Genomic DNA, 14,278 nt, shown 5'->3' with positions numbered 1-14,278 from the left:
GTACTCCCAGTTTCTCCCACAGAGAATCAGCTGCTCACTGGTGATTTCCTAAAATTTGATCCTTTCTTGCAGCAATCGGGGATAAGATACTTCACTAAATTCATAAGTGTCAAGAAGACAAAAATATAAGAACAGAATACTTACAGAATCAATACTTTGTGCAAACATTATGGAAGCCTTCACAGTCTGCAGGCCATGAGGTATGAACTCACATCCTTCTTCATACAGCCCTGTTACTTTGTCGAGTTTGCATGATTTGGTGACACAGCTGCCTCCCTGACACTTCTTTATTACATTTTTGCCAGTAATATCTGCCGAACATCTGAAAATACATTAATACGTTTAGGTGCTGTAATCATTTCGAAGGGTTATTAGACTCTGTGGTCAGGTTGTTCTGATGTCTACAATTTCCTCTTATAAACAAATAGATCACCTTAAATAGCAAAATTATTAAATTCTCAACAGAGTCATTTTTATTTGCCAGAAAGTATCTGAAGAGTTCCCCAAACGGTATCAGAATTTGTTTCTTTGCAGCAGAAAAGCTAACTCTGGCTTATGGCTGTTGTCAGAATTAAAAAGCTTCCAAGCCCTTAGCTACCTCCTAATCTAGGACCCTCATTGCTAGAAAATCAGGAACTCTCTTTTGTTTCCCTCAAAAGGCTTTAAGACATTTCCTGTTTTTCTAGTTATACAATTTTGCATATTTCTTATATGTTCGTAGGTATTTTAGATTTTTCTTTATATGCTTATGAGTTTGTGGCTATTATAAATGGACTGCTTTCCCCCAAATTTTATTAAAATTTTTTTGATGTTTATTTATTTTTGAGAGAGAGAGAGAGAGAGAGAGAGAGAGAGTGAGCAGGGGAGGGGCAGAGAGAGAAAGGGAGACACAGAACTGGAAGCAGGTTTCAGGCTCTGCACCATCAGCACAGGTCTCAAACCCAGTGGGGCTCGCAGAGCGGCTCAAACTCACATACCGCAAGATCATGACCTGAGCAAAGTGGGATGTTTAACTGACTGGGCCACCCTGGTACCCTTCGCCCCTACATTTTATTTTTTAAACATATAAATAATGTATCAACACCACAGAAAATTTGGAAAATAGCAAAGGAGCATAAAGAAGAATATAAAAAAATCATGTCCCACCATTAGAAATAAGCTACTGTTAACATATTGAAGCATTTTCTTCTCTATATATCAACATAGCATTGCACATATCTCTTTGCTTCCTGCTTTAAAAAAAACTTGGTATGTTAGTATACTTAAGATTTTAATGTATTATTATAATTTATAATATCCTTTTAAAATGTGACTTTAATAGCTGTATGTTTTGATACTATAAAATGAATCTAGCCTAATTTATTTAATTTGGTCCCCCCCCAATTAGTAGAAATTTGGTACTGATTTGTCAGTACTAAAAGTAAAACTTCAATGAATAAATAAAATTTCACATGAAGTTTTGGCTCTGTTTCCAAGTTTGCTACATGATTCCCAGAGTAAAAGTTTGAACATTTTAAAGTCTGTGGATACAACCCATTCTGTCATTTCCCTTAAAATGGATTTTTAAGCATGAAATTACTGGATCAAAAAATAGGAAAAGTTTTACAGATTTGATATGTGCCATCAAATTGCTTTCTAAGGAAAGTTATGCCAGTTTATGCCTCTAACAACCATCTGTGGGAGTGCTCATCCCGCTGAAAGTAGCTTTACTTACTAGGTAATAAGTGATTCTCATCCTAGTCACATTTGTACCTCTTTGATTACTAGTAAGTCTGAACATTTATTATATGTTTATTGGCCATTTTTATTTCCTCATTTGTGAGTTATTTATTCTTCTCCAGTGTCTGTTTTTCTATTAGGGAGTTACCATTTTGTTTTTGGTTTTAAAAAGTTCTTTGTGTGTTATAATACTAAGCTCTTAAAAGTCTGGTTTCTTAATTTTCATAGATATATTTTTCTGTTGTTACCTTTTTCTTTAATTTACGTTTGATTTGTGTACAACCAAAATTTTAATTCATATGTTGCCAAATTTATTATTCCTTTAGTTACGTCTTTTTCCGATTCTTGAATGCATAGAAAGAACTTCACCAACTAACAATTCAATATTTATTAATATTTATCTAGTTTCTTACTCATTATACTTGATGAGTCTATCCAATTGGAATGAGGGTCTGTTAATTTTTTCCCCACACAGACACAGTTAAAAATTGCTCTGATATCTTAAGAAATTCTGCCTTTCCTCATAGATTTGTAATTCTGGCTGTATTAAATAATAAATTATTATATATGTGTCTATTAGCCCCATTGTTTTAATTAATGTAGACTTAGAGTATATTTAAAATTCAATAAGTAAAATGACCACTTATTACTATTATTTTTCAAAACACTTCTTAGCTACTATCTACTGAATAATCTCTAAGGTTTTAAAAATGAGGTAAAAATAGATGTATTTTAACTAGTTTCATAAAATCTATGTATTGATTTGTGTTGAATTTACATCTTCCATGAATTCAAAGTCTTTCAACTTATCTTGATACTCTTTTAAATTCCTTAGAAGGATCTTACTGTTTTATTCTAATATGACTTTCACATTTCTCAGAGTTGACCCTACTTAAAAAAATTATTTTATTTAGTTTTTAAGTTTTTATTTTAGTTACCCGGTGCTTATCACAACAAGTGTGTGCACTCACTCATTCCTTAATCTTCATCACCTATTTCACCCATTCCCTCCACCCACCTCCTCTCTAGTAGCCATCAGTTTGTTCAGTTAATTAAGAATCTGTTTCTTGGTTTCCTTCTCTCTCTGTCTTCCCCTTTGCTCATTTGTTCTGTTTCTTAAATTCTACATATGACAGAAATCATATGGCATTTGTCTTCCTCTGACTTATTTTACTTAGCATTGTATGGTCTTGATCCATTCATGATGTTGCAAATGGCAAGATTTCATTCTTTTTTATGGCTGAACAATATTCCATTGTTCCAATATTCTTTATTCCTTCATCTATTGATGGACACTTAGACTGCTTCCATAATTTGTACATAATGCTGCTATAAACATAGGGGTGCATGTATCCCTTCGAATTAGTGTTTTTGTATTCTTCGAGTAAATACCCAGTGGTACTATTGCTGGATCATAGGGTAGTTCTCTTTTTGACTTTTTGAGGAACTTCCATGCTGTTTTCCAGAGCAGCTGTGCCAGTTTGTATTTCCACTAACAGTTCAAGAGGGCTCCTTTTTCTCCATATCCTCACCAACACCTGTTGTTTCTTGTGTTGTTGAGTTCAGGTATTCTGACACTGCGAGGTGATACCCCTCCCCTACTTTTATTACACTTTTAATTGCTGTCTTAAGTGGAGAAGAAATTTTCCATTATATTTTTGAACTCGTTATTGTTAATCTATGGAAAGGTAATTTGAATATTCATTTTGTATCTGGTCCCCTTATTGATTTCCTTTGTCAGTTTTAATTTCTATTTATTTCCTTGGGTTTTCTGAGTGGACCATGTCTCATCTGCTTAAAAGCAATTTTCTATCTTCCTTTTGAGTAGCAGCTCCCTACTGCCCCACTGTTTTTAACCTCTTCAGTTTAAGGTGTTATTGCATTGGCTCCAACTTTCTAAACAAAGTTAGAATGTGCTAATAGTGGTCATCCTTATTCCTAGGAATGTCTCTAGCATTTCCCTATTAAATATGAAAGGCTATCAGTTTTCAGTGAATGTTCTGTATCTTATTAAAGAAGTAACTTTCTGTTGTGGTCACTACCATCATTTTTTAAAATTGCTCCTAGCCCTTCAAAGCAATAAAAATATTTGGAAGATAAGAAGCAATAAACGTTATTAATACACTATAATTAAATTTTTGTTAAGAGGACATGGTGATCATGTCAGCTTTGCTAATGTTATCTGTGGAAGAACATGCCGTATATGTAAATATGTCTAGAATATCTCTAGGAAGGACTAATAAGCTTACTAATAAGTTTTTCTCTTGAGGGAATATACAGCGTTCAACTATGTAGTAGCTTAGAAAAGAGAAGTGCGGAAGGCAGGTGTTGGGTTTGGGATGGCATGCATTGGCTGAGACTGTAGAGGTCGGTCCAATGTATGATCACATCAGGGAAGGGCCCCTGGGTGTGGTCTGTGAGGTGCAGAGGGAATAAGCTAAAGGAATCTGGTGGACTGTGCCTGGTTCTAGGAGGCACGTAGTGTCTATTTATGCCTGAGGTGATGTAACAATGAGGGAAGATACAACAGAAGTGGACCTAGCTAACAGAGTTTGAATGTAGTAAAGAAAGGCGAAATGGTGAGTAGTAATGCTCCTGTGGGAGAAATGGGAAGCCAAGATTGAGTGCTGAGCCAAGTGCAGCTCCCCTTGGAAACAGTTGCACCATGTAGGACAGTAACTGAACCCAATCCTAGCTCCCGTCCTTGAACAGCATCAGGCAAACAGAACTGGAAGCAGAAGTGGAGAGGAGTGTTGTACCAAATTTTAGTCTTCAAAAAGGAGTTGTTGTTTTTAAACTTGGGCATATGTGTGCAAGGTTATCAAACTCCTTTGAGAATCTATTGGCATCATTATTTTTCTTCTGTACTCAATATACCATATTAATTAGTTACCTAATATCACAATATTTTCAAATTTCTGGAAGATATCCTACTTGGCCTTAGTATGTTTGTTATCCCCTTAATTCTACCAGATATAATTTACTATCCATTAATTTGAAATCTTTTTAGAAAACTGTATCTACAGAATTATTTTTCATACCATCTGTCAGGTTTTAGTGTCTAAATGATGCTACCTCTTTAAAGTAAATTGGAAAGTTCCCTGCCTTTTATGTTAGTGCTAAAGCAGTTTATATTCGCTGAAATTGAACTCACCCATAAAATAATGGCAGCCAAGAGTACTTTTCAAGTATTCGTTTTGCTTTCTATTGACAGTACAGAAAGTGTAATTTAAACTGGGATAAATTTTGTTTTGTTTTAATATTTGGCTTGTCATTTATGTAAGTTCCACAGTCCCTCCCAGGCCCATTTGTACTGATCAAGTCCACATAGATACCATTCTGCCCTCAAGGCACTAAAGAATCCCATTAGGCTGGCTTATGTCCCTGATTCTGATATAGGGAGATGGAGACACTGAACATGGTACCTGTGGATTTCTTATCATTGCACACACACACACACACACACACACACACACACACACAGAGGCAAATGATTTGTAGCTGCAGAGTAGACAATTCAACCACTGAAGCACTTATAAAGGGAACAAAAGAAGTAGTTTTGTGGGAACCTGAAAAAGAAGGCGCTAAGAGAATGAAAGATAAAAAATATTTAAAAAACTGATAATTTTGAAGTCAATTCATGGAATAAATGATTGCAATTTTAAAATAGTTTGGGAAGGTGGCTCAGTCAGTTGAGCATCTGATTCTTGATTTCAGCTCAGGTCACGATCTCAAGGCTTGTGAGATCGAGCTCTCTGTGCCCCCCTTGGGCTCTGCACTGACAGTGTGGAAACGACTTGGGAGTCTCTCTTTGCCTCTCTCTCTGCCCCTCCCCCATTCACACACACAAGTGCCCATGTGTGCACATGCTCTCTCTGTCTCTCAAAATAAATAAATAAGCTTAAAAATAGGTTGAGAAAAATTAAATTAAAATACACATACCTTACTGCTTGTCTTTTTCCATTGGAAAAGTAGAATTTCTGGTTATTATTGTATTCATCATATACCCCCCATCGCAGATGAGCCCATTCATGGACAAAGACCCTTCCTGTGAGAAAATATTTTAAACACCGGATTACAATAAGAATGACAAAATTATCTTCTCACTAGGAGAAGGTAATTTTTCTGAACATCATTATGCATTGCTATGTTAATTTTTTTCAGTTAAAGGTTTGATTTCCTCAGGGAAAAAAGAATCTAATGATAACTGCACATTTCTTTAAAATATAACTACTTATTTTGCCTCATCAAATGTTAATCAGGCACTAGTAGGTGCCAGGCAGTTATTCATACAAAGACGAAACAACTGCCTTGTCCTTACACAGCTCACAGTCTAGCAGATGACACAAATGATCAGATAACTAAAATCCCTAGTGGCGCAAGTATAACGATGGAGGCCAGTGCAGGCTGTTGTGGGAGCCAGAGGCATTCATAGGGCAGCCAGAGCAGCATCCCCAATATGTCCTTCTCCCTCATGGTTCATATCTGGTTAACCCTCAAGGTCTGCCTCCTACACCTCTGGCTTTTTGCTTTGACCTAGTCTCCTCTTTCCAATCTTACTGCTGCCTACTCCTGAATCACTGCAATGGCCACCCAACTGGCCACCATATCTCTAGTCTTAGATGGCTCCCCTATGGTGCTCAGGTTAAGTCCAACATCTCAACATGGCACACAAGATTCCTGATCCAGGCTCTGCTCCTCTCTGAAGCCATATCTCTTGCTGTTCTCCATCCACTACCAAAACTCTAAAATCACAGTGAATTCCTAAACTCCTTTTGCTGTCTAGAGTCACACCATGTTCTTGCTCATCTCTTGTTCTTTTCACATAGTTTTCCTCTGACTCAGAATACTCTTTCCCTCTCTCTGGATAAATCCTACTCCTCTTTCAAAATCAGGCTTATCTCCACCTAGAAGCCTTCTCTGACATCCTAAACCTGTCCATATACCCCTCCCTTGCACTTTCATTATATCCCATTATGACACTTTATCATGTTATATTTTCATTACTCTTTAATGCTAGTCTGTCACACTAGACACATCTCCATGAGAATAGACACCATGACTTCATTGCCGTGCCTTGGCAAATAATGCCTAGAACTTAATAGGCACTCAGTGAGTATTTGAGCTTACACTCAGCTCAGTTTTTCTGGAATGTAAATTCCTAGGTAGGCTGAATTTGGACAGTTATATGAAGGAATGTATGCTAAGGAAGACCTAGAATCTCACATTAAAGATTTAGACTATTCTGTCAGTGCTGGGGAACAACTGATGACCTCTTAAAGGGAAGGGAAGGCTGTAGGGGAGCAGGCATGGAGGCACAGTACAGAAAGAAGGGATTATAAATGTGGTGACCATGATGGCTGAGGTGGGCTCAGGAGTGGGATGGGGCACTTAGGTAAATCAGTTCAACACATATTGAGCCATAGGTTGGGAATTTTCTGTTCCTGTTATGGAGTAGAGATGGAATGTTGTAAAGGAACAAGAGAGAGGTACATTTGTTTGACACCTCTTTCTGATAAGGTCTATAAGTGCATTTGTGTATTTGGGGGTGGGGTATTGAGGTGCTAGTACTCTTTTGTTTGTTTTCTCTGCCTTCCCTATTTAAATGAAGAAAATCAAATGGGTCCTAATCTTTTCAAGATAGAGAAGAAACCTAGTACTAGTTATTAGTTACCTTAATTATCTAAAACTTATTGCATTTGATTATACTTGGAAAGTATATTATAATACTATCTGATAACAATTTCTAAAAATTAAAAATTCTGTACTTACACACGTGTACTAAACATGAAGAATTTAAATTTTAACTGGGAAATACACTATTCTGAATCTCTATTTTTTTCCAATATATGAAATTTATTGTCAAATTGGTTTCCATACAACACCCAGTGCTCATCCCAAAAGGTGCCCTCCTCAATACCCATCACCCACCCTCCCCTCCCTTCCACCCCCCATCAACCCTCAGTTTGTTCTCAGTTTTTAAGAGTCTCTTATGCTTTGGCTCTCTCCCACTCTAACCTCTTTTTTTTTTTTCCTTCTCCTCCCCCATGGGTTTCTGTTAAGTTTCTCAGGACCCACATAAGAGTGAAAACATATGGTATCTGTCTTTCTCTGTATGGCTTATTTCGCTTAGCATCACACTTTCCAGTTCCATCCACGTTGCTACAAAGGGCCATATTTCATTCTTTCTCATTGCCACGTAGTATTCCATTGTGTATATAAACCACAATTTCTTTATCCATTCATCAGTTGATGGACATTTAGGCTCTTTCCATAATTTAGCTATTGTTGAGAGTGCTGCTATAAACATTGGGGTACAAGTGCCCCTATGCATCAGTACTCCTGTATCCCTTGGGTAAATTCCTAGCAGTGCTATTGCTGGGTCATAGGGTATATCTATTTGTAATCTTTTGAGGAACCTCCACACTGTTTTCCAGAGTGGCTGCACCAATTTGCACTGAATCTCTATTTTAAGTGAAAAAAGTTATAATAATTTATTTTGCTTGTATATGCTTACTCAGAAAATGCTATTATTGATCTACTTTGAGAATAAAATCATTAAATTGTGAGAAATATACCAGATTATTTTATCTCTAGCCCTACCTTGTGGTCCATATTGAGCAAGCTTTTTTCCCGCTAGGAAGTCAGGAGTGAAATGAATCCTTTCCCCTTTTTCTCCACAGTTGCCCATCTGCTCCGTGTAGGGTTCATCATTACCTGGAGCAGTTGGTTCAGCAACTAGAACATCAGCCTGAAATTTAACAAATAGTCATTATTACAAAATTCTGCAAATGAATTGACCTTTTTCATGCAAGAGTATTTTGAAACAATTTCATTTGATTCTAGAATATTTTGATGAAAAAAAATCTGAATTAGAGAAGGAAATTGAATGTGAAAAAAAACTTGATATTCTCACATTTTTGTAGGTCTCGAGTTTTGGTCTCACATACTCAGGTTTTGTCTTCCATTTTTCAGGAATCAAAATGGCAACCTTTTTGAAATAGAATCTTCTTTCTGTAGCTTCAAACAGATATGGAGATGCCTGGGTCACCATGTCCTGGGAAAAAAGAAAACACATATAACCAGCACATTTATGACAGAAAATAGGCAAAACTGTCAATCATTCAAATTTATATCTGTATTTCACATTTCCAAAGACTAGTTATTTATCAAGATGGGAAGGGGAAATGTGGAAATCGCTTTTATTAATAATAATAGCTGATCTTTTGTGAGTACTTGCCACATGCTATATATTTCAGTATAATGGTTGACAATGCAGACTCCAGAGGCAGACACTAATTGTGGTTCCACCACTTATGGCAGGACATCAGGCAATTTCCTCAAGCTCCCCTGAACCTCAGTTTCTCCACGCGTAGAGTAGAAAATATTCTAGCGACTAGCTCATAAATTTGTTGTGAGGAGCAAATGAAGTCAAGGAAGCACTTAGAACCATGTTTACTTAGCAACATGAAATGTTAACATTTCAACGTTGTGTTAACATTATGAAATGTTAGCTATTGGTTTCATCTCATTTGATCTTTTGAGGATCAATAAACCTTTAAGGGAGAAACTGACAGTTCGAGAGTATAGGTCTCAAAGTCCCACACCAAGTAGTACTGGGAGAGAAACTCAAATTAAAATGAATGCACCTGTAGCACTGCTGGCTCCTGTAATAATTTTGGGGTTAACTAAATGATATGAGAGTATTTATTTTTAGTATAGTACTAAGTGTTCAATATAAGGAAGTGGTGTAATTAATTTCTCTTCAACTTTATTTCTCTAAAATGAAAAGAGCTGTAGTGTTAAATTATAAATGCCTCTGCACATTCCCTGAGCTGCTTCATGACAAGATGGTAGAGAGGGTATTATAAGAAATTTATTATAGAAAGTGGTATTGGGTCTACTAGGACTGAAAACCACTGAAAGGTACAAAAGCAAGTATAGACAGAGGAGAGAAGAGGGCTGAAGACTGAGCCCTCAGGCCCCCAGCATTTAGGGGTCAGGTGAGGAGAAGCCAGCAAAGGAGATCCGGAGGGAGCAGCAGGTGCATGGGGAGGAAATCAGAAGGCACTGTGTTTAAGTGGCGATAGTGTTTAAGGAAGGAGAGATTCCTCATCGGTGTCTAATGCTGTTGAGCAATCAAGTATGATGAGGACTAATAACTGAGCAATGAATTTGGCTACCTGAGTGATCCATTTTAGTGGAACAGAGATGATAGCTCCATATGAGTGAGTTCAACACACTAGGGGATGAGGAAGCAGAGACGGTGAATACAGACAACAGGTCAAGAAGTTTTTCTGTAGATTAAAGAGGAATGGAGAAATGAAACATTAGCTGAAAGAGGACTTCAGGACAAGGGAGTTTTGTTTGGTTTAGTTGTTTTTTTTTTTAAATGGAAACTATTATAACACATGTATATGCTAATGGAAAAGAACTGATAATTTAAGAGAAAAATGGGTCATTGCAGGAGGAATGTCCTTGCTGGAGCAGACCAGAATGACTAGAGTCCAGTGCCTGGCAGGGTTGGCCTTAGGGGCAGAAACAGGTCATCATTACATGGGGAAGTACTTGCCCATTGATGCAGAAGTGACTCCTACTCTGCCACTTCCTAACAGGATAAACTTGGGGAATTTATTTTATCTCTATGAGCCTTAGGTTCCCTCCCTTCAGATAGTGACAGTAATGGTTGCCTGGACAGTTTTATTAAAGTTCTTGTAATTTGCATATCCTTCTTCCCCCATAGCCAGATTTTTAACAATTACTAGGATAATATAATATTGTCTCATTTAAAAAAATAAAAACACTGGGGGCACCTGGGTGGCTCAGTCGGTTGAGCATTGACTTCGGATCAGGTCATGATCTCCTGGTTCACAAGTTTGAGCCCCGCATCAGGCTCTGTGCTGACAGCTCAGAGCCTGGAGCCTGCTTCAGATTCTGTGTCTCTTCTCTCTCTATGCTCCCTCCCCCATTCATACTCTGTCTCTCTCAAAAATAAATAAGCATTAAAAATTTTTTTAAAAATAAAATGAAAAATAAAAACACTAAGTCAAGATCACCAAAAAGTTGAAAAGTAGATATAAAACTTCCTACATTAGAGTATTATATTACAATTTGACTTGTGAAATGTGAATTTTCATTATCTCCAGGAAGAATAAGCAGCATGAAATTTTCTTGTCTCCCATGTTTTAATAGAAACATTAATAAGGAAACTTTGCTTCATCATCTGTTCCAGATTTTGAGAAGGCGACTTCATATCCAAATAGACATTTAAACTTAACAGGTTTGGAGAAGGTTGAGGGTAACAGTTTATAGGATGGGCTGGTAATGCCTTAAGGGCAGGGATAGTATACTATTCACCAGTGGATTCCTGGTACTGACATTTTGTAAATGCTCTATGAATATTTGTTGGATAGATGAACAAAGAATGAATGAACGAAGCGGTTTCATGAGTGGCAAACTGTCCAGGAGTGCCAAGTCAGGGCGTGCCTGGGCTCCCACGCATTGAGAACACTCCAAACTGCTCCCATTCAGTATCTTTAATGTGTGTATAAGTGTGTGTGTGTGTGTGTGTGTGTGTGTGTGAGAGAGAGAGAGAGAGAGAGAGAGAGAGACAGAGACAGAGAGAGACAGAGACAGAGAGAGAGAGAGAGAGACAGAGAGAGAGAGACAGAGAGCGCTCACACAAGCAGAGAGCGAGTTTCTCCCTTAGTCTCTCTCACTCTGTCATGTGTGTTCTGTTGTTTCTACAACTAAAACGGACTAGAATGTAGGTGCCATAGATAGAACTGCTGCAGCGCCATCTGCCGGTCCTATATATGGAAAAAATGTTAGGGACTGTCCTGCTAAAGCCAGTATTTAAGAGCTGACTTAGAAGCTTCTGCCCCACAAGGGCTTGAGGAAGAGAATCCCCTTAGAAAGCAGAGAGTGAGGGATGGCCAGGAAAGGCAGAAAAGCCAACAGTGAGCTCCCTCAACTCTGCAGATCTGGAACATCAAATAGTGGGGAACCCACTTTTATTCACTACTCAGGGACACAGAGTACACTATTGTCCTTAAAAGTGTTCCCGTTACAGAGAAGATGTAGACACCAACTTAATACCCAACTCATTTAGGACTCCTACCAGGAAGCAGATTTAATCGTTGTAGTGAGAAGTACATTTCTCAGGAAGAAAATCCCCCTAAGATAGTGAGATGAAAGAGCTTTGAAAGCTTTGAAGCACAATATAAATACAAATGACCATTGTCATTCAAGATAAGGCATCTGTGTCCTCCTGGTATTTCCTGAGCCCTACTGACTACCCAGCAAGAGACAGAAACATTGCCAGCCACATTTTTTCTTCCATACTTTGTCTGTTACTTTAAGTGGCTACTTCATTTTTGCTCATGCCTAAATTTAGAGGTAATCAAAAACCTACCCAAGGTTTCTGATTTGAGGGATTTCAAAAGATGTAAATTTCTCTTTCACCAATGGTGGTAGACCTCATAGTCTTCCACTTAAACAGGTAAGCTTCTCCTCCCCCATCAACTGCTGCACTTCTCCAACCCCAACCTTCTCTTGGTGGTAGAGATGGCCCTTTTTCCAAACTCCATCTTTTTGGCCTTGCTTCTGCTCAGAGCAAAGAAACCTTGGGGACGACCTTTGGGGCCCTTACACTATTAACTTCTGAACTCACACTTAGGAACACTGCCTAGAAACAAGCTTCAGCCCCTTTGGCTTGGTTAAGAGGGAGGAACTCTTTTGATCTAGAAGGATTAACAGTGGGATTGATGATTGATGGCTATACCTAACATTTACTGAGCTCTTATTATGTATCAGGCATTATGCATACATTTTTGAAGTTTTTAAAAAAATTTTTGAGATAATTTTAGACTTACAGAAGACATGCAAAAAATTGTACAGAGTTCCCATATACCCTTAACTCAGCTTCCCTTATATGCATGCATTGTTAAACTTAATCATGACAAAGTCCTATGAGGAAGGTGCTTACTATTATTCCCATTTTACAGACCTACACTTTTGCCTTTTATAATGCATTTCCTTCTTAAAGTTTGCTGTTGTATGCAACCTCTCTAATCCCTCCACCTTATAGCAGTTAGATGCTTCCCTAGTTTTTCCTTCCCCCATGGGGGAAGTAACAAGTGAGGTGAGCCTGCCCAGCAGCCCTGAGAGGGTCCCTTGCATTGGAGCTGGTAAAATGCATAGTTTCCTCTCATTGGAAGGGTCAGGATTGTTCTTAAGTCAGAGATTTGCATCCTGGGCTCCTGTATTAAATAGGATCACAGAGAAGGGGATTACAATTAGGAGAATAAAAGGAGAATCTGATATAAACCAATGGTAAAATCCAGTCAGTGTAGACATCATTTATTAGGCACCAATGATGTATCAAACTCTGAGTTATGTGCACTGCATTTATGATCTCATCTGTCACAAGAATCCTAATAGTTTAGTGTTATTATTTACATTTTACAGCTGAAGAAACATACTCAGACCTGAAAATAATGTGGCAATGTCACACAGCTGGAGTTAGAGAACTCATGTTTGCTCTACGACAATATTACACTTGTTTTTTTTTAAAGCATAGAGGCACCTGGGTGGCTCAGTCAGCTAAGCGTCCAATTTCGGCTGTGGTCGCGATCTCATGGCTCATGGGTTTCAGGCCCCGTGTTGGACTCTGTGCTGACAACTCAGAGCCTGGAGGCTGCTTCAGGTCCTGTGTCTCCCTCTCTGTCTGCCCCTCCCCCACTCGTGCTCTGTCTCCCTCTCTCTCAAAAATAACATCAAAAAATAAAAATAAAAATAATTGGATAAAAAATGTTTTTAAAGCATGGATAATTATCATTTTGAACCTACCTTTATTTGTTGAATGAGTGTTTCATCTTCTGGCACATTAGGGTCAATTGCAATGACAATCCCTTCATACCCATTATTATTCAGCTGAATGAGTGACTTGCTCACAGCGCCTTCCAGGAGATGAAGGACCAAGATGAAAACAGAACATTTAAATGACCCCATTGCTGCACATTGCACTTTGATTTCTCTCTTTGGAGAATGCTGCATTTAGAGGTATCTTTCTTTACCTCTCTCTCTCTATATATATGAATATATAGACACACATTTTTCCAAGTTATCAGAGGTGGTTTATCACAGTGTTTAACCCTTTGACCCAAAATTCTTTCACCATTGCATTTGTCTCCAATATAAGGAACCATACATATAGCTTAGTCTCAAATTCTGTGTACTTTCAAATATTTCATTTTGAAAGGATTATTAGCCTTGTCTACACCTGTGCCAGATGCTGGGAATGAGGGTGGGGAGCCCACATCCTGTTCCTTGGAGGAATTCACAGGTGACAAGCAGCTCGGCCATTAAAAGATGTTTACTTATTACAAATGTTTGCTGATCCAGAGACACTGACCCACCCAACACCACCCTCCAACCCTCACCTCCCATGGAGGCCTGACTATTCTGCATATTCAGTGAGCACTATTAAGTGTAAGTCATATACCCAGTTATCTATGATGGTGGTCTTTTTTTTTTTTTTAATCCTCATTGATCTTGA

General features: G+C 38.0%; 1 protein-coding gene across 1 annotated transcript in view; it reads right to left on the bottom strand.

Annotated features, from left to right (window-relative positions):
- The window catches only part of CLCA1 (chloride channel accessory 1), a 30,888-nt gene extending 17,018 nt beyond the window's left edge, over positions 1 to 13,870 (bottom strand). The window contains exons 1-5 of the mRNA XM_043575489.1: positions 13,570 to 13,870; positions 8,636 to 8,776; positions 8,323 to 8,470; positions 5,662 to 5,767; positions 145 to 322 (exon numbers count right to left, since the gene is read on the bottom strand). Coding sequence (XP_043431424.1) covers positions 145 to 322; positions 5,662 to 5,767; positions 8,323 to 8,470; positions 8,636 to 8,776; positions 13,570 to 13,776 — 780 coding nt within the window. The 5' untranslated portion in view covers positions 13,777 to 13,870. The remainder of the gene's footprint in view (positions 1 to 144; positions 323 to 5,661; positions 5,768 to 8,322; positions 8,471 to 8,635; positions 8,777 to 13,569) is intronic.
- Positions 13,871 to 14,278: the final 408 nt, after the last annotated feature.

This window comes from Prionailurus bengalensis, chromosome C1, assembly GCF_016509475.1.
Source record: "Prionailurus bengalensis isolate Pbe53 chromosome C1, Fcat_Pben_1.1_paternal_pri, whole genome shotgun sequence".
NCBI classification, from domain to species: Eukaryota; Metazoa; Chordata; class Mammalia; order Carnivora; family Felidae; genus Prionailurus; species Prionailurus bengalensis.
The sequence above is the reverse complement of the archived record's forward strand: the minus strand, read 5'-3'. Positions and strand labels throughout refer to the sequence as shown.